A 20,406-nucleotide genomic window follows, 5' to 3' on the forward strand; every position below is an offset into this window, starting at 1 on the left:
TTGTAACTTTGAACCCTGAGCCCTTTCTCCAAATGTTTGCAGGGTTTTTGCAAATAATCATGAAATGTGAAGAGGGTTTGTAAACCATCTGTTCAGTTGCTCAGTCATGTCCAACTCTTTGAGACCCCATGGACTGCAGCATGCCCAGCTTCCCTGTCCAGTTTCCTGGAGTTTGCTCAAGCTCATTGAGTCAGTGATGCCATCCAACCATCTCATCCTCTGTTGCCTGCTTCTCCTCTTGCCCTCAATCTTTTCCAGCATCAGGGTCTTTTCCAGTGAGTCAGCTGTTCATATCAAGTGGCCAAAGTATTGGAGCTTCAGCATTCATCCTTCCAATGAATATTCAGGGTTGATTTCCTTTAGGATTGACTGGTTTGATTTCCTTGCAGTCCAACGGACTCTCAAGAGTCTTCTCCAGCATCACAGTTTGAAAGCATCAATTCTTTGGCCCTCACCCTTGGTCGTGGTCCAACTCTGACATCCGTACATGACTATTGGAAAAACCATAGCTTTGACTATATGGGCCTTTGTCAGCGAAGTGATGTCTTTGCTTTTTAATATGCTGTCTAGGTTTGTCATAGCTTTTCTTCCAAGAAGCAAGCATCTTTTAATTTCATGGCTACAGTCACTGTCAGCAGTGATTTTGGAGCCCAAGAAAATACAGCCTGTCACTATACGAATTTAAGTTGCTATTGATGTTTTATCTTAGAACTAGAAAAGGTAAAATAAAAATATTGCACATTGGAAATGTCTCTCCAGACCTATTAACCCCAACACATCCCCCAGTTTTCCCCAAGGTCTAGTCCTTGTCCCTAGGAAGTAGCAGTGCATCTTTGCTTTCAGTGACAGCTGCTCTGTCTCCTTCCTGGGAACACACTTCACTAGTACCTTCTTTCTAAGTGTCCCTAGTCTCCTGGTTGGTTCTGAACTTAGATGTTAGCTATTAATATTTCCCAATCGGTAATTCCACCTGGAGGGAATATTGAGCCCCACATCTTTTTAAGACTGGAATTGGAAAGCTCTCTTTTTAAAAAATACTTCTCTGGAAATTCATTGGGTTTCCCTGGTATGCTGAGACAGCAAAGAATCTGCCTGCAATGTGGAAGACCTGGGTTTGATCCCTGAGTCAGAAAGATCCCCTGGAAAAGAGAATGGAGAAATTAATTAGTTAAGCAAAATACATTTTCATATAAGGAGAAACCATAGAGAGAAAAAAACAATTGAGCAAGAGTTTTAGTGACTCTGGCTCTGCCCATGTGTCTATCCACACAAACTGTACTCTTTTCTTCCTAATAAACACTTTTCACTAAAGACAAAAAGAAAAAAATTTAAGACTGTGAGATATCCAGGCCCCCTCACTCCCCTTGACATTTGAACTATATCCTCTGTCTCGTCCATCTGCCCAGTTCTCTAGCCTGGTAAACCAATCTTGTGTTTTACTTGTCTCATAACTTGGAAAATAATGCCATTTTACTTCCCCTGGAGATCCTGTCCTAGAACAGTTCCAGTGGTGCCAATAATGTTATTAGAGTCACCTGTTCAAGACAGCTGCTCTCAGTAAAGCTGGCACTCTGTGCGTGAGGGATGCTTCTGCCCCAGATTGCCTGTGGGTTCTTCCCTCCCTGATGCTGCTGCTGCTGCTGCTAAGTCGCTTCAGTCGTGTCTGACTCTGTGCAACCCCATAGACAGCAGCCCACTAGGCTCCTCTGTCCTTGGGATTCTCCAGGCAAGAATACTGAAGTGGGTTGCCATTGCCCTCTCTTCCCTCCCTAGAATAGGATATTTCCTGTTAGTTTGTGAGCTCCTGGTGATAAGTGGCTCTGGTTTCTTTTCCCTTGTTCCTCATTTAGGAAAAAAAACAACACTAAAAGCCAAACTTGGAGAAAGTAATGGCACCCCACTCCAGTACTCTCGCCTGGAAAATCCCATGGACGGAGGAGCCTGGTAGGCTGCAGTCCATGGGGTCGCTAAGAGTCAGACATGACTGAGCGACTTCACTTTCACTTTTCCTTTCATGCATTGGAGAAGGAAATGGCAACCCACTCCAGTGTTCTTGCCTGGAGAATCGCAGGGACGGGGGAGCCTGATGGGCTGCCGTCTATGGGGTCGCACAGAGTCGGACACAACTGACGCGACTTAGCAGCAGTAGCAGCAAAAGCCAAACTGCCTTCTTGTTTGTTGTTTTACACTCATTAAACCTCATTAATTGATCTGAAGAATAAACTTTTTGAGGCTTCCAATCCTCTGTCCAAAATGGTAGCCACTTGCCACATGTGGCTACTTAAATTATTTGAAATTAAGTAAGTTTTAATATTCGATTCCTCAGTCTTTACTAACCCCCTTTTAAGTCCTCGGCAACCAGTGTGGCTAGTGGCTGACGCAGGGATAGGATGCTCCACCCTCACAGAAAGTTCTCCTGGACAGCACTGTACCAGGACCTCTGTTATGCCTCTTGGGTTCTCCTTCGCCTTATTTCCATCGTCCTGCCTACAGTGCTCTGCTTTAAGCAAGGCGCCTTCCTCCCGCACCTGCCCAGCCCTTTGGGGCTTTGTTATATGAGGTATACCAAGAAAAGAGGGGGATGGAGACTCAGCCTACAGCATTGCCCATGGTGGAACTTCTGCTTCTTCACCTTCTCCCCTGGTCCAGCCCTGCTCTCACACTTTGCTGACTTGTCAGGCAAAGCTCAGGCACTTTGCCTACCATTATGGTCAGCGGCCACCAGGGTGTAGCCAAACCTTGGTTATAGCCCTAGTATCCGAATAGCTAGGCACAGTCACAGAGAGATAAATTACAGTGTCTTCCTACTCATTGGGAAAAAAAATTCACCTTCTTTTTTGCTTTAAAAATAAACTCTATGAAACAATTCACCATAATTAAAAAAAAAAAGTTGTCTACCTCCGACCCTTATTTTTTATCCATCATTGCTTTATCTGAAAATCTTGCTTGAATAAAATGCTGCTTTCAAATGATCATGGAACTTTATTTTTGGAACCAGAAGCTAATTCTGGAAAGTTCATAAGCCTAGTGATTTGAGATTTCTGACCAGATTGGAGTTGTTTGCCTTTGCTTTTTTTTCCTAGCAAAAACCCAAAAGACAAAAAAAAATAATAATAATAACCTACCTGTTTACAGTCTGTCAGATTAATTATAATTAACCCATTTAATTAATTATATCGATTAAATATTGATTTTCTTTTTATAACATCTCCCTATATCCACTCATGCTTGGAAGACATGCTTTCCAAGGAAGAAGAAAAGACTGCTGGCCCCTCCAGGTTCCCATGTCTCCCTTGTGTGGCTTCAAACCCTCGTGTCTGCCAAACCCAGGGACTCCAGGAAGTTTCATGCTTGTCCCTTCACCCCTCATAGCAACATTTCCCAGCCTCTGTGCTCACTTACGTCAAGTTAGCCCTCTTTCTGTTTCAGCCAAGGACTGGGTGACATAAAATCAATGTTTAGAATTCACTATGGCAACCATTTAAACACCAAGATTATCTAAACCATATGGACAACCCACTGAAAAAATTTGGAAGTAGTCCCTGCCCTCTAGTCTCCCCAACAAATCAGCCTGCACTGGAGCTTGTTTCCAAAACAAGCTGAAACAGAACCAAGCAAACCTTGTTCACTGTGGTTCTACCACGCTCGCCTTTGTTACCCAACGCCCTTTTCCTCCGGATTTCTATTTGGAATCCACTCCTGGTGGATCAAAACAAGCAAGAGACTCAGCCTCACAAGTCGGTGGAAGGGCCGGCACTCAGGAAGAGTTACTGATCTGATGCTGCTTGCCCCACCTCTGTTCCAAGTTGGCCTGTGGGGATGATGTTGCTGGATGCACCAAGGGTCGCAGTGGAAGAAGAGATGCCATGTGCCTGCCTGGCCTCTGAGGACCACTCTGAGCATGGTGGAACCTAGGAAGTGTGGGAAACGACTTTTAGGATCACCATGAGTGGCTGTGGCGATGGTACCACAGCCTCTGTGGAGGAGGATGGTCGCCTCCTCCTCTACGCTTGTCTCTACCATCTCCCTCGCCCGCTCAGCCCTTTGAGGCCTTTGTATATAAGGTTCACCAGGAAAACAGGGGTGTAGAGACTCAACTTGCAGCCCTGCCCATGACGGAGCTTTTGTTTCTTCACCTTCGCCCCTGGTCCAGGCCTGCTCTCGCACTTGCTGACTTGCCAGCCAAAGCTCAGGCGACTTGCCTGCAATCATGATCAGCGGCCATATGTCCCTCCCTGCCCCCTCCCCTAACTCCCTTGTGTTGGGATTCTCCAGGACCCCAGCTTGCTCCTTTAACCCCCAGGGCCACCTCATCTTTTCCTTCGCCTTCAGCTGTCACCTGATGCTCCTGGCTCCCAAATCAGCTCTTCCCCAGGCCTCAAGTCCAGGATTACCGGTTCTCTGAACCTCACCCTTGTTCCTGGTACCATTAGTGCCAGGTACCTAACTCCAAATCCACCCCTCCTGCTGTGTCCCAACTTTCAGATGATAATGAAATCACCATCCTCTCTGGTCCCCAAGCTCTAAATCTTAGTCATCTTTGGTGCTCTTCCTTTCAAGACCTGCCCATCTGACATCCCTTCCTTCCTTCCTCCCTTCCTCCCTTCCTTGCCCTCTTCCCATCACCCTCCCTTCTGGCTTGGACTACTGCAGTAGCCACTCAAGTGTTACTGCCACTCTCCCTGTTTGAGGCCTGTGCGTTCCTGTACTGATCCCTGCCTCCCTGTCTAGTTGTTCCTGGCTCTTGTATTGACAGCGCCACCTCCTGTGCTGGGCTAGCAATAGCAACTCCATACGGTGTTCCCTGCTGGCTCAAATGGTGAAGAACCTGCCTGCAATGCGGGAGATCTAGGTTTGATCCCTGGGTTGGGAAGATCCCCTGGAGAAGGGAATGGCTACCCGTTCCAGTGTTCTCGCCTGGAGAATTCCATGGACAGAGGGGTCTGGCGGGCTACAGTTCATGGAGTTGCAAAGAGTCGGACATGGCTCACTAACATGCTGTTTCTTTTCCTACCTCTTCTGATGTCGATTCTTCATCTGCCTCTGCTCCCAACTGTTTGAAATCCTGTCCACCCTTCAAAATCGAGAGCCACATCCTCCTCAGATTCCTGGTGAAACCATTCTCTCACCTCATGGTCCCGCAGTGGCCCTCTTGCCGTCGTTTATAGCCATGCCTTGTCTGCATCCCTACTAGTTACACAGTAAATAGTGAAGGAATGGAGGACGGTTGTACCTATTTTTAGCTGTCGCAGCCAGAAGAACAATGCTTAGTGTCAAGTGTGGGCTTTGAAAATAAGCAGACCCGGGTTGGAAATCCCAGCTCCAAGACTTTGCTTGCGGTCCAGTGGTTAGGATTTCTTGCTTCTTTCTGATACAGGGAGTGTGGGTTCGATCCCTGGCCAGGGGACTACTATCCCACATGCTGTGAGGCAAAGAAACCCAACAAACCTCAGTTCCTCCATTTGCTGTTGCATCTCTGTGAGCCTCAGTCTCTTCAGTTGCGAAATGGGCATGACGACGGTTTCTGCTGCAAAATAGTTATGAAGTGATGTCTGCAGACTTCTTAGATCCAGAGCGCACGCGGAGGCTGCCTGTTGGTCACTCCTGTGTCCGCTTACACCCTGAGGTTGATCATGATCCTCACTCACTGATGAACCAAATAAAAGAAACAAGTCCGACGCTGGCCTCACAGAATGACTTACAATCCCGTCTTTCCTCTGGGTGTGGTAGCGTGAGCACAGCTGGGCATTGCCTGTGCTCCGTCCACCTTGCCTGTGCTGTGTGGCCCTGCGAAAGACCCGCCCCCTCCGGGGGCCTCAGGTCCCTCTTAACTCTGGGCTCGACTTCTGCCACCTGTTCAGCCTCGAGGCGGGGAGTGCCTGGGCAGCCGCTTCTGTATAACACATGAGCCCCTGCCCCCCCTCCCCCACTGAGAGAGAGAGAGAAAGAGAGAAGAAAGTCACCCTGTGAGTGACTAGAACAGGAGCCTTAGATGCTGCCGTCCGTAGCCCCTCACTGCACAGGCGAGGACACAGAGACCCTAGTGCCGAGCAGCTGCCAAGGCCACACAGCTGTTTAGGGGCCTAGCTAGCCTGAGAGTGAGACTCTAGTTGCCCGTTGCTTGTTCCTGCATCACTCCAGACACCCCCACAACCCCCTCCCCTCCACACACACCAGACCAATGCTTCCTTAACCATGTTGTGCTTGGACCTCACCCCCTGGCCAGGAGGACCCAGCGGTGAGGGCCTGAGAGATGCCAGTCTGCCGCTGAGAATTATAGAACCAACCCTGGGTACTTTTAAGGTTGTCTGTCAGCTCTTCGGGCAAGGCTTGGGCCACACTTAAATGCTGGGCAGTAGGTCACAAGTTACCTTAAGATACTAAAGATAGGGACTTTTCTGGTGGTCCAGCGGTTAAGAGTTCACCAACCAATGCAGGGGACATGGGTTCAAATCCTTGGTGCAGGAGGATCCCGCATACCACAAGGTAGCGGGGCCTGCATGCCACCACCACTGAAGATCGTGTGCATAGAGCCTGCGTGCTACAACAGGGAGGCCACCACAATAAGAAGCCTGAGTACCTCAAGTCGGGAGCAGCCCTGGCTAGCCACGGCTAGAGAAAGCCCGAGTGCAGCAGTGAGGACCCAGCTCGGCCAAAGATGAATGATTAATTAACTTTCTTAAGATACTAAAGATGGATTCTCTAAAGCTTTATCACTGGTTCCTAATTGGTTTTTCATTCACTTAAGTCGTGTTCAAGTCTGTGACCTCATGGACTGCAGCACACCAGGCGCTCCCTGTACTTCACTATCTCCCAGAGTTGGCTCAAACTCATGTTCGTTGAGTCAATGATGCCATTCAACCATTTAATCCTCTGTTGCCCCTTTCTCCTCCTTCCCTCAGTCTTCCCCAGCATCAGAGTCTTTTCCAATGAGTCAGCTCTTCCCATCAGGTGGCCAATATATTAGACATCAGTCCTTCCAATGAATATTCAGGATTGATTTCCTTTAGGGTGGACTGGTTTGATCTCATTGCTGCCCAAGGGACTTCAAGAGTCTTCTCTAGCACCACAGTGTCCTAATATAACATTGCAAATAAACTATACTTCAATAAAAAGAAAGAAAAAAGAAATTAAATCCTGGAACAGGGATCTGCCTCACACAAAGCTCCCTCAGGGTCCGGTCTCTCCAAGGACCAGATAGGGCTTCTGGCTGGGTCTCAATGGTGGCCTTCTGCATGTGAGGGCTGGGATAGCTGGAGTCCTTCCTGGTGACCCTGAAAGCCCATCACCTGAGTGACAGCCTGGCTCAGAGGACCAGGCCCAGCTCTGGTTTACAGGGGCTCTGCTCACTGTCGTTATCCTGCATAATGTCCTCATTTCCCATCCCGCTCCTCACCTCCTCAGCAGCTACTGTGGACACCTCAGATCCAGCCAGTGCTCCAAACCAGCCTTCCCTCACCAGTTAATGTTCATTTTTGCCCTTCATCTCCCATTAAGGGCACTTCTAGTCCTTTTTTTTTTTTTTAATGTGGACCATTTTTTAAAGTTTTTATTGAGTTTGTTATAATATTTCTGTACAATTTGTTACAAAATGTTTCTGTTTTATGTTCGGTTTTTTGGCCATGAGGTATGTGGGGTCTTAGCTACCAGAACAGGGATGGAACCTGCAGCCCCAGCTGTAGAAGCTTGGAGTCTTAACCATTGGACCACCAGGGAAGTCCCGTACTTCAGTCTTCCCTGCAGACATCCATGTGCCTGGCTCCAACTTGAGAAAGAAAGGCAGAGCACACACCAGGGGCCATTCTCCGTGTGGGCCACACAGTATATCTGGAATGTTCTCATGACTCTTAAGTGTTAGTCACTCAGCCATGTCTGACTCTTTGTGACCCCTTGGACTGTAGCCTACCAGGCTCCTCTGTCCATGGGGATTCTCCAGGCAAGAATACTGGAGTGGGTTGCCATTCCCTTCTCCAGGGAATCTTTCCAACCCAGGGATCAAACTCGTGTCTCCTGCATTGCAGGCAGATTCTTTACCATCTGAGCCACCATGGAAGTGACTCTAAAATCCCGCTTTATTCACTTGGGTCACCACTCAGAAACTGTCAGTGGCACTCTCATCGAAGTCCAGGTTTAGACAAAGCACAGTTTTTCCAGACTTACCTCCTGCTGCTCACCAGGCACCTTGGCCCCTTCTCTGATTGGTTCAATCTCAGTTTCCCAAATCCGGGTTTTCCTCTCTGACGCCTTGGCTTCGACAACTCTCCAGCCGCAACATCCCTCCTCTCCCTTTCTGATGGTGCAGCCCTCATCTCTGACTCCAGTTTGAACTCTTGGATGAAGCCTCTCTGGGGTCCCTGCCAACACTGCTCTCTTTCTCTCTGGGCCTTGAACGTTTGTCACGTGTTTTGCCGTCTGCCCTTTGCTGTCTTGTTTGCGTTTGTGCCTTGATGCCTGGCCGGACTGTGAGGCCCTTAGAAGCAGGCAAGTGTTAGTTGCTCAATTGTGCCTGACTCTTTGTGACCCCATGGACTGTAGCTCGCCAGGCTCCTCTGTCCATGGGATTCTCCAGGCAAGAATAGTGGAAGCAAGAACTGTGTCATGATTCATATCCATCTGTTTTCCTCCACTGGGCTTCCCTCAGAGCTTCAGGAGCAGTATCAGCATTGGTGGTGAATGAAGTAATATGAGTGAATGGGTGAGAGTCTGAGGCCAGGGCAACAGAATGGTGCCCTTCAACCCATTTCATAGGCTTGGTGCCCATGGCTTTTTTTTCTTTTCCCCTTTATCAGGTGGCTCGACTTTTTCCTTTTATCTCCTCTTTGGACCTCAGAGAAGGGCAGGTAACCCTGTTGAGAGGTGTGACTAACTTCGAACTGATCCAGTCGGGGAGAGAGGCCAGTAGCCACCTCTGCCTACCAGCCCATGGTCTGGATCCAAGCCCGGTGTCTCTCCTGCCGACACCCGTGTGTGTACATGTGCGTTAATCCCAGAGCCGGGGTCAGCCTCCTCCCAGAGCCTCTTATTGTGTTAATGTGGCGGCATCTAACATGCAATTAACTTATTTGTTTTTGTTTGTTTGTTTCATGCCTGGAGAGTGAATTGGGTTTGATGATTGATGCTACTGTTGATGCAATGGTGGGAAAGAGTCTCTTTCTCTTGTTTGTTAACTCACTTCTGTGGCAGAAACGGAGGCCCCTGCCTTCATCAAGCATGCTGAGAAGGAGCCTGCTCGGGCTTGGTGTGGAGCATGTGTAGCTGTAGAGGCTAACTGTGCCAGTGAGGTGGGTACCCCATGGGAATCTGGAAGGAAGCACTCACGCTCTTTAAATCGCCAGTGGGAATTGTGGTTACTGCTGATGGCTTTGTTATCAACTGACTGACTCACTGAAGCCTTCTGACTTTATTCTCATTGTCATCAGTCACAGGCCTTAGATATGGTGTGAGGTGAGGTGTGCTAAACTTTATGCCCCGCTGGAGCCCCCAGTGAGATTCCTGGTGTCCCTTCCCCACTGTGTCCCTTTGGAAAAGAGGACCTCCTCAGGGGCTTGCAGCCAAACTTAGTGACTGTGTTGAATCGGGGCTCTGTGGGCCCTAATGGGAGGTATTCTATTAGTGGTAAATTTTTTACTTCGAGTATCACATTAGTAGAGGTCTGGTGGGTTTTCCCAGGAACACACTTGCTCTCCCGATTAAGAAAAGCATTAACACAAAGAGAATTTGTTGTGTGTTTGCTACATGGATTTCTTATTTCTTACAAATTAGGAGAAGAATTAGGAATTAAAGATCTCAGATCCCCAACACTGTAAATCGTTTATACTCCAATAAAAAATAATTATTAAAACATCTTTTAAAATTAAAAAAAAATTTATAATACATGTTAAGTTTAAATATGTATGTGAAAGTACTTGTAAGCTCCTAAAGTTTATATCTTGAATCCATCTATAAAATTAGAAAAATATAGTAATGAAATACAAATGGAGGGACTTCCCTGGTGGACCAGTGGTTAAGAATCCACCTTGCAATGCAGGGAACTTGGGTTCGATCCCCAGTTGGATAACTAAGATCCCACAGGCCACAGGGCAGCTAAGCCCATGCACCACAACTAGAGTTCGAGCGCTGCCGTGGAAGATCCAGAATGATGCAAGGAAGATCCCACGTGCCGCAAATGAGACCAGACACAGTCAAATAAAGTAAAATTTTAAAATACAAATGAAAAAATACATCAATAAAATTGGAACACACACACAAAAATGAAGATCTCAGATTAATAGAAAATTCAGTGACATGGTTTACCTCTTAAAGGTCAGTTTTCTGGGTTTTAGCCAGGAAAAAAAAATTAATCAGTAATAAGCTTCCCTTCCTTGCCCCAAAGATACTTCTGTGGGATTTCTGGTATTTTAAAGAGCTGAGAGAGCCACTGGGCCATGTGGTATCAATGTGCCAGGAAAAAAAGCAAGATTGAGTCTGTTCAAACAGCGTATAAACAAGCAGCTGCAACAAGACTGGGTAGACCATGCTTATAATACGGGGGGAAATAAAGAGCTCAAAGTAGGACAGAATACAAATAGGAGATTCGTCTTCATGGAAGGCTGACTGTGTCTCCCTTTCTGGTCCTGTGATACTGGGCCGCGGGGAGGTTCTTCCAGGGGCGAGATGCTGAAGGCAGTGCAGACCTGCAGCGTCCAGGACAAGTGCTCACAATGTGCCTGAAGTAGCCGACCTTGGCTCATGAAAGGGCTCCAGACTTCCCAGCTTTTCCTATGGTTCATATTCTAAACCTGGTGTTGGCTGGGAAGGAAATCGATACAAGAATTTAAAGACACACACACCAGAATTTTATTTACCTTTCCTCAGAATTACCTTGGAAGGCCCAACATTTATTCTAGAGATTTTCAAATTACTCTGGAAAGTCTTAGAGTTGCGATCTGAGCCACATAATCAACTGTAGAGGAGAAGGCCATAGATTCTCGAAGTTAAAATTTTCCAGTTGGGAATTCCAGAAGGGAATCTTACTCAACCCTTTAACTTCCCAGTGAGGTTGCAAGGCTGAGCAGGACCAAGTTGATGGGTTGGGGTCGCCCAGGCAGAGTTGAGCCCAGGCTTTCAAGGCTGGAGAGTGAGTACAAGGCAGTTTCTGGAGAAATCGCTTCTCCTTCTCTTTTCCCACTTGTTTTAAACAATCCCATGTTATTTTTTTGGTCTAGATGGCATTTGTCAGCGTCATGCAAGCCTCATATTTGCAGATTGGAGTCCGCAGGGTGGTCATGGAAGAGTGCTGTGGGTGTTACTGGAAATGCAACTGTAATGATTTATTGTGTTAAAGGTGATACATGTTCATTGTACACAATTCTAAAAGTACAAAAGAGGGCATCAGGTGAAAAGTCAGTCTTACTCTTCTGCTCCCACCCTCCTCTGGAACTGTTTTTTATTTATTTATTTTTTTAAGATTCATTTGTTTTATTTTTTGGCTGCGGTGGGTCTTCATTGGTGTCCTTGGGCTTTCTGTAGTTGTGGTGAGTGGGGGCTACTCTTCACTGTAGCTACTCTTCAATTGTTGTGTGTGGGCTGCTTATTGCTGAGCACGGGCTCTAGGCACACAGACTTTGGTCACTGCAGTGTATGGGCTCCAAAGCTGTGGCACAGAGTCTTAGTTTCTCTGAGGCATGGGGGATCTTCCTGGACCAGGGATCAACAAGGTGGATTCTTAACCACTGAACCACTGGGGAACCCTGACACAGTTGTTTTAAAAGAAATCCTGTAATGGGACTTACCGTTAAGTGGCCCAGTGGTTAAGAGACCACCTTCCAAGGCAGAGAACTTGAGTTCAGTTCTTGGTGGGGGAACTAAGATCACGTGTGCCACGGGGTAACTAAGTCCCTGTCCCACAACTAGAGAGAAGTTCAAGAGCTGTAACTAAGACCTGACGCAGCCAAAAATAATAAATAAATAAATATTTTAAAAATCAATAAGTAAAAGAAACCCTGTAACCTTTCAGCAGGCACTTTCACAAATCTAATTATTTGGCCATTAACATGGTATAACTGGGGCTTCCTGGGTGGCTCATTCAGTAAAGAATCTGCCCACAATGCAGGAGACCCAGGTTTGATCCCTGGGTCGGGAAGATCCCTCGGGAAGGGAATGGCAACTCACTCCAGTATTCTTGCTTAGAGAATCCCATGGACAGAGGAGCCTGGCGGGCCACAGTCCACGGGTGCCAGGGTCCAGCCCCAGTGGATCCAGGGAATTTGAAGCGTGGACGGCGTTGGCAAGGAAAGACTTGTTTATTTATTGATATAAGATTAGATTGAGAAACAAGTGTGTAGTAGGAAAATTAAGTGGAGAAAGAGGGCTGAATAACTTGGATTACGTGGAAGGCCAATAAAATTCCAGACAAGGAATTTGCACCATCTATGTTGGGCCACCGGCGCTCGCTTGAATATCTAAGGGTGCCTCGCCTTAGGCTCCCTTTCACAGGGGTCTTAACAGCCAGGGCAAGTAAGTAGACTTGGCGAGCCTCCGCGCCCCAGATGGGAATTCAGCCTGAAGTTAAAGTAAAGAGGAAAAAGAGAGAGACACGGGGGAAACCAGTCCAGTGACTGGCTCCGGCCCCTATTGTTCAGAAGGGCTTTTATACATTTTTTTGATTGTACATAGAGATCAATGGGTAATACAAAATTATGCAGTGTTAGCAGTCCAGACTCTTATCAAAACCAGGCTTTTCTCTCTGCATACCTAATTGTATACACAAGTCTTAGGTGATTTACATCATCTTCTGGCCAACAAGGGCCAATTAACATTTTACAGCCTTTTTTCTGATAAGGGTTTGTTAACTAGAAGACTTATTTGTGTTGATCTTCCCAAAGTCTGGTGCCATTCTCAGAAAGCACTAAATAAAGTTACATTCTTACTTAGCAAGGACACAAGAAGAGTGCAGTGATATATAACAAAGAGAAAAGTAATTAACTCAAAAGTCTAGTGTTGCTAACATCAAAACTACTATATAGCTTTTACCATATCCCGTTTACATTGATTAACATCCTCCCAGGTGCCTAAAAGATAAAGAATATGGAGGTCTGGCAGCAGTCATTGAGTCAACAGTGAAAACCCGTCACCAATATGATTTTTAACTCTTTAGAAAAGGCTCTGTATCTTTAAGATGCTTTTAAGCTTTGTGCCTCTCGTGGTTGGGGGGTTGTAAGCAATTCACAAGCTATAAGAGGTCTGGGGAACCTGTTAGGCAAGCTAGAGAGCTATCAGAGGGGGTTTAACTGAAACATCCCTTTCAAATGCAGAAGGCTAAAGCCCTGATTTGACTTTTTCCAGAGAATATCAGAAGAGTGGAAAAGCAGGCAGATTCTTATTTTTTTTTTGAAGGGGGGTGGATGCTCAGGAACTTTCAGGGGAAAAACCTGAGGTCTGATTAGCCTTGCTATCAGAGCTCTTGCCGCATGACCTTGTCACGGGTGGAATTCCTCACGCTGGCTCCCGGCACATGGGGTTGCAAAGAGTCGGACACGACTGAGCAACTGACACACACACACACCAAAGAACTCCTCTACTTTTACTTATTAAAGTGACTCTCTTGGAGTCTTTAGATTTTTCCTGTGTGTCACTTGCATACATGCAGTAAAGGGATGCTATACACACAATAAATTGGTTGAAGTCTTTCTAGGATTCCTTTGAATCACTTATCAGTATCCATATATGATGAAGCCACATCACTTTTTGTGCTCTCCCAAGTGCTAGTGATGCAGATATTTTGTCTCTGAGATTTTCAACCATGTTGCTGTTTCCCATCCTGCCACTTTCTGCATCTTACTAGAAGGTGTCAATGGACTGTGTTTTAAATAACCTGGGCTCATAATCCTTCTTCCAGTAGGTCTTGGTTTGTTAACAGTGAACAGTCTCGAGTTTCCTTTGTCTGACCCTGCCTTTGGGAATAACGACCGAGTGCATTTGTGTGTAAGCAGTGACAACAAGAATAAGGCAAGCAGTCGTATGACTCACCCTAATTTCAGAAGTGAAAAAAAATATGTCTTATAATTGATGAACACCGTTCACAAGAAGTCTAGGAGTAAGCGGACACTGTCAGTATCTCAGGGTCTTAGTGATGCCAAGGCTCCGGGTGAATGTCTTGGTGAGTCTTTTTGTCAAAAGGTAGCAGTTCCCACACTCAAAGGCAGAAGGCAGGAAGCAGGGTCAGGCCTTTCTCCTTCTGCATGTCAGACAGAGAAAATATCTCTCCCAGAAATGCCTTAGCAGGTTTCCCCTTACCTCCCAGTCCAGAACTGCATCACATGGCCATGCATAGTAGATAGGAGGGAGTTTGCGAAATCTGTTTTTTCTCACCATTTTGAGAATGGGATTGGGGATGACTTTTGGATGGTCAGTTAACAGTCTGTCTCACTGTGATCAAATGCATTTGGAGTTTTCTTATTTTTTAAAATTTATATTTTATTTGTTAATTTGTTTTTGGCCACACTGTGTGGCATGTGGGATTTTAGTTCCCCAACCAGGGATTGAACCCACACACCCTGTATCAGAAGCATAGAATCTTAACCACTGTACCACCAGGGAAGTCCCTGATCTTTCTCTTTTTTATTTCAGCAGCAATTTGTAAGTCTCAGGTAGCTAGAGTAATATGTTACCATCATCATAGTTGACATTTGGGGACCACTTACTACACATTGGGCTCTGTCATGGACAGTTTATGCCATCATCCCATTTATTCCTCCCCACCCTCCTGCCACATGGATGCTGTTCTACAGATGACAGATTGAGGTCACCCAGCTGTAAGTGATAGGACTGAATCCAGGTCTGACTCTAGAGCTGTGGTTTGTTTATTTATTACTGGAGTATAATTGTTCTACAATTATGTTATGTTTCTGCTGTACAATGAAGTAAATCAGCTACATAAATACATATATGCCTTCCTTCTTGCACCTCCTTTCCACTCGACCCCCATCCCACCCCTCCAGGTTGTCACAGAGCTCCAAACTGAGCTCCCTCTGCCATACAGCAGGTCCCCACTAGCTATCTACTTTACACATGTAGTGTCAGTTGCATAGTCGTGTCCAATTTTTGGGGGCCCCATGGACTGTAGCCCACCAGGTTCCTCTATCCATGGGATGCTCCAGGCAAGACTACTGGAGTGGGTAGCCATTCCCTTTTCCAGGGGATCCTCCTGACCCAGGGTTCAAACTTGGGTCTCCTGCATTGCGGGCAGATTCTTTACCATCTGAGTCCCCAGGGAATATACACATGGTAGTGTATATAAGGCAATCCTAATCTCCCAATTTGTCTCACCCTCCCCTTCCCCCGCTGTGTTCATATGTCCACTCTCTGCTTCTGTGTGGTTCTTAATCTTCATTTTCTGTAGCTTCTGGTATGGCACTTCTGAATGGTTATTTGTCCATTTGTCCTTCTACATTTTGTCAGAAATCGAGCTATATTTTTGGTACTTCCTAGTAACACCTAGTACAGTGTCTTGCCCATAGCCAATCCTTGATAAATCTTTGTGACATAGATAAAGGAATAAATGGAAGAATGAATGAAAGAGCAAATTTATAAGTAGTTTTCCTGAATGTTAACCTAATATTGAATTCAGTTCAGTTCAGTTCAGTTCAGTCGCTCAGTCGTGTCCGACTCTTTGCGACCCCATGCATCGCAGCACGCCAGGCCTCCCTGTCCATCACCAACTCCCGGAGTTCACTCAGACTCATGTCCATCGAGTCCGTGATGCCATCCAGCCATCTCATCCTCGGTCTTCCCGTTCTCCTCCTGCCCCCAATCCCTCCCAGCATCAGAGTCTTTTCCAATGAGTTAACTCTTCGCATGAGGTGGCCAAAGTACTGGAGTTTCAGCTTTAGCATCATTCCTTCCAAAGAAATCCCAGGGCTGATCTCCTTCAGAATACTCCATTATAATTATCAGAATATTTTCTCCCTCTTTTCAGGATCAGTTTTTGTTCTTTAGTCTCATTTCTTCTAAATTCTACATGTCATCATGAATGTTTCTGAGTAGAAATATCATGGGCCATTGACTGATGGATTTGGATGGGTTTATATTGGGCAGCCAGTCCTGGCCTCATTTTCTTGGCAAATACTACCCAACTGTCATATCTGGTAGGTTAAGCCTCAAACCCCTTGCCCACCATCATCCCAGGGCAATATCTGAGGCAACCAGGACAATTTCTGCCTTTTTCATATGTGCATGCATGCTAAGTTGTTTCAGTCATGTCCAACTCTTTGCAAATCTGTGGACCATAGCCCACCAGACTCCTTTGTCCGTGGGATTCTCCAAGCAAAGATTCTCCAGTGGGTTGCCATGCCCTCCTCCAGGGGATCTTCCCAACCCAGATCAAACCCATATGTCTTATGTCTCCTGCATTGGCAGGTGGGTTCTTTACCACTAGAGCTACGTGGAAAGCCCACCTTTTTCCCTTTAAATACCCTTTGTCTGGATTTCATATTCTAATTGTGTATTTGATTACTTAGTTTTCTTTGTGTTGTTGTTAGTTTCCAGGAGACATTGCATCACACAGGATCTTTCTTTGTGGCACATGGACTCTCTAGTTCTTGTGCACAGACTAGTTGCTGTTGTGGGGGCTTAGTTGCCCCATCATATATAGAATCTTAGTTCCCCCACCAGAGATGGAACCCACATCCCCTGCATTACAAGGCAGATTCTTAATCACTGAACCACCAGGGAAGTCTGCCTGTCACGTCTTATTCCAGGTCCCAACCCAATCCTCAGTAACCCCAGTCTCCTACCAGCCCCCCACTGCAGGTTTCCTTTTCTGCAAACAGGAGTCTGTCCTCCAGCCCCCAAGGTGCACCCAAGACAACGCCATCGTCCCTGTGCCTGCCTTACGATCCTTTTCACAATGACAGATTCTCTCATCCAGACAACAAGGCCCTTCCCTTTCCTAAGTATAATGGATGGATTTTGCTTTCCTAAGCAAAAGAACAGTTTCTGCCTGAGATGATGTCTGTGGCTCCCTCAGGACAGTAAAGGGCTTCCTCGGTGGCTAAGTGGTAAAGAATCCACCTGTGATGTAGAAGATGCAGGAGAGGCAGGCTCGATCCCTGGGTTGGGGAGACCCCTGGAGGAGGGCATGGCAACCCACTCCAGTATTCTTGCCTGGAGAATCCCATGGACAGAGGAGACTGGCAGACTATGGTCCACAGTGTTGCAAAGAGTCAGATACAACTGAAGCGACTTGAGCAAGCAAGGCAGAAATGGTTACGGTCAGCAGGGTTTTATTGCATGTATGTTATTATTTTTTAATGTCATCTTTTTCCTTCCTGATTCATTACCTTTGGCTATTTTATGAAGCTCAAATACACCAGTGGCAGTCAGCGTGACTCATGGACAGTCACATGAGTAGATAAAAGAAATTGCTGTTGTCATACATTTAAAAAATATTGTCTGCATTTTATTTCCTTTGAAAAGACTAAGGACTGAGCACATTATTAAGATTATTAGATTATTAAGTTCTGATCTTCTGGCCAGATTCCTGTGTCCTAAGGATTGAGAAAAATGTGGCTATATAAGAATTTTTATCTATGTAAGGCTGGAGAAGCTACAGACAAGCCCTGGAGAGTTAGGGACTGAAGGCAATGGTCGTTTCCTCCACCCTGGGTCTGGCTGAGGCCCTGCTTTATTGTGGGGGCGTCTGAAGGAGAGGAGAGTCGGGAGGTAGAGAAACAAGGCTGAACCTATAAGAGGCCCTGTGACATTCTGGGCCTGGTCCCCCTCTGTGTTTCCCACAAGTACGCAGGGCAGCTGCCCGGTGCAGAGTCCTTCCAGGGGCTTGGTCTCTACTGTGCTGACTGTCAGAGTCCCCTACAGCTGCCCTTGGCCCATGGAGCAGGCCTCTGACGGGTGTCCCTCCTGTGTGTGTCCCCCAAGGCTGCCCCTGGCCCGTGGGGCAGGCCTCTGATGGGTGTCCCTCCTGTGTGTGTCCCCCACGGCTACTCCTGGCCCGTGGGGCAGGCTTCTGATGGGTGTCCCTCCTATGTGTGTCCCCCACGGCTGCCCCTGGCCTGTGGGGCAGGCCTCTGATGGGTGTCCCTCCTGTGTTGCGTCCAGGGACAAGGTGCCTTATCGGAGCGACTCCGGAGCTTCAGCATGCAGGATCTCTCCACCATCAGGGGAGACGGTGCCCCTGCTCCTTCGGGCCCCCCTCCACCGGGCCCTGGGCGGGCCAGCGGCAAGCATGGCCAGCCTAAGATGTCCAGGAGTGCTTCTGAGAGCGCTGGCAGCTCAGGTAGGTGTCATTTCACTTCCCTTCTTTCCCACCTCTTAGGCCTTGCTTTCCTAGTGAGAGGCCCAGGCCACCCTAGGACCCTTTCCCCAAGGACTCATCACTCACACAGATGCCCATCAGACTATTCACATCAGCCAAGGGACTGAGTACCACTCAGGCCAGGATGGGAAGCTGGCCTTGGGAACTCTGATGGGGGCAGAGTTAGGTCACCTACACCAAGGGTCCTGCCTCCCCCATCTGATTATCTGGGTTGGGAGGGTGTTGAAGGTGGTTGAATAGTGGTACATAGACCAAGCCTAGAGGCCACTGGGCCAGCTGTCCTTGGCCAAGGCAGCTTTCTCTCTTTCCTTCCTCTCTGTCCACATGCTCCTGGGAGAGCTTACCTGTCATGAGCACCTGAGTGTCTCCTCCCCACACCCAGGGCTTACAGCTCCCGTGGTCCCTTTTCTTGACGTGGTGTTTCCTGTCCTCTCATTCTACCGTCTCGTCCCCTCCCCACCCCCTCACCCCCGCCATAAACCTCACCCTGGGCCACCACGTGCCAAGGCCACACTAGCCCTGAGATCTAATTCCTATGGAGCCCAGGGTTGTATGAAACCACACCTCTGCCTCCGTGTCTGCCCTGGTAGAGAGGGGTCCCTGTGCCAGAATTCACATGGGACCTTATTATTAAATGTGTAGAGTCCTGGACCCACCCCCAGGGAATTCAGTTTGTTGAGGATGAGACCCTGATACATGATGCTGTCAAGGTGTAGCCACATTTGGGGCCCACCGACATCTGATCCATCAAGGGGTTTCTGGTTTGTGGAGGCTGGAGTCGGGGACTGGAGGGGTAGGGAGCTGGCCAGCACTTCTGGTTCCCCAGACTGTTCCTAGGGGAGGTTACAGGGCTGAGCACTGCTGCTGCCAGCAGAGGTTTGATGGGGAGGGGGCAGGCTGCAGGGCATGGTTCTGAATCTCCACCTCCGTCCCTTTTGCTTGATGGGACATTGAGCCTGGCTGTGGATATGGGGCCACTCTGGCAATCTCTGGCTGTGACGTGTGCCAGGTGGCTTGCCTGCCCTTAAATGTATAAACAGGGATGTCCAGGTCACCTAGACCTGGGTCGTGTGCTGTAAGATGCAGCCTGCAGGGGGCACCTTAGAGTCCTGAGCACAGAGTCCTTCCAGGCCCACCCAACCTGAGGGTTTAAGACATGGATGGGAAAGAGGAGCTTCATGGCTGCCCTGGGAATGACAGCGTGTGCTCCATGCCGGGAAAAGGAGACCAGCTCAGAACCAGGCCTGGCATCCGCCAGTTTCCTCCCTTCTCGGGAATGTCCCCTCTACCTAGGATTGAAGATTGTGGCTTTTCTGTTGGAAGAGAGATGTTTTAGCCCTACTAAGGTTGGGGAGATGGAGGCTTGGCCATGGGGGTGAGATCCCCCTTGGTTAGGGGAACCTTGTCCTTGAGCCAGGAGAACTTAGTATGGAATCCCTAAAGGCCAGGCAGGAAGGGAGCTTGGGGATCACTCAGTCTCACCCTCTGATTTTACCAACGAAGAGACAAAGGCCCAGGGAAGGTAGCTGTCATCAGGTTTGCGCCTGCTGGTGGCATTCTCCTGTGGCCCCGACTCCCGGGTCAGTGCCTGCTATCCATTCACCCACTGGCCATCAGGTTTCCTTGAGCATATTTAGCCTCTGACTTCCTGGGCTTCTAGGCATGTGAGCCTCCATCCTTGATCAGTTTCTGGGCTACCGAGCCTCAAATGAAAGCTGTCGCTTTGATTTGATAAAGGGTCCTGATTCTGTGAGGCTCAGCGGACAGAGCTAAAACCAACAGGGTAGAGTTCTGAGGGGGCAGCCGCTTACCAGCTGTGTGACTGGGGCAAGCACTTTATCCTCTCTGCACCAGCGAGTCCTTATCTGAACACACAGAATGACTAGCCCCATGTGCAGAGTTGTCATGAGGATTCAAATGAAATAAGCCATGTGAAGGTGCTTAGGGTCATGCCTGGCACTCTAAGTAGTAGCTGCTATTACTGTTGTTGTTGCTGTCTAACTTACCTAGAAAAGCACTTTAATATTAAGGTGTCTAAAATGGAAATGGGCTGCCTTGTGAAGTAGTGAGATCCCTGACATTGGAAGGGCCCAAAC

At 47.6% G+C, this 20,406-nt stretch overlaps 1 protein-coding gene across 7 annotated transcripts in view; it reads left to right on the top strand.

Moving 5' to 3' along the window:
* REEP1 (receptor accessory protein 1) overlaps positions 1-20,406 on the top strand; it is a 136,136-nt gene that overhangs the window by 100,092 nt on the left and 15,638 nt on the right. For 4 of the 7 annotated variants that reach the window (XM_052648654.1, XM_052648657.1, XM_052648655.1 and 1 more), the window contains exons 6-7: positions 8,790-8,975; positions 18,094-18,271. In XM_052648654.1, the coding sequence (XP_052504614.1) occupies positions 8,790-8,975; positions 18,094-18,271 (364 nt within the window). The remainder of the gene's footprint in view (positions 1-8,789; positions 8,976-18,093; positions 18,272-20,406) is intronic. The other 3 variants (XM_052648659.1, XM_052648660.1, XM_052648656.1) reach the window with 2 other exon arrangements.

The sequence above is a fragment of the Budorcas taxicolor genome, chromosome 11, assembly GCF_023091745.1.
Source record: "Budorcas taxicolor isolate Tak-1 chromosome 11, Takin1.1, whole genome shotgun sequence".
In the NCBI taxonomy this organism is placed as follows: Eukaryota; Metazoa; Chordata; class Mammalia; order Artiodactyla; family Bovidae; genus Budorcas; species Budorcas taxicolor.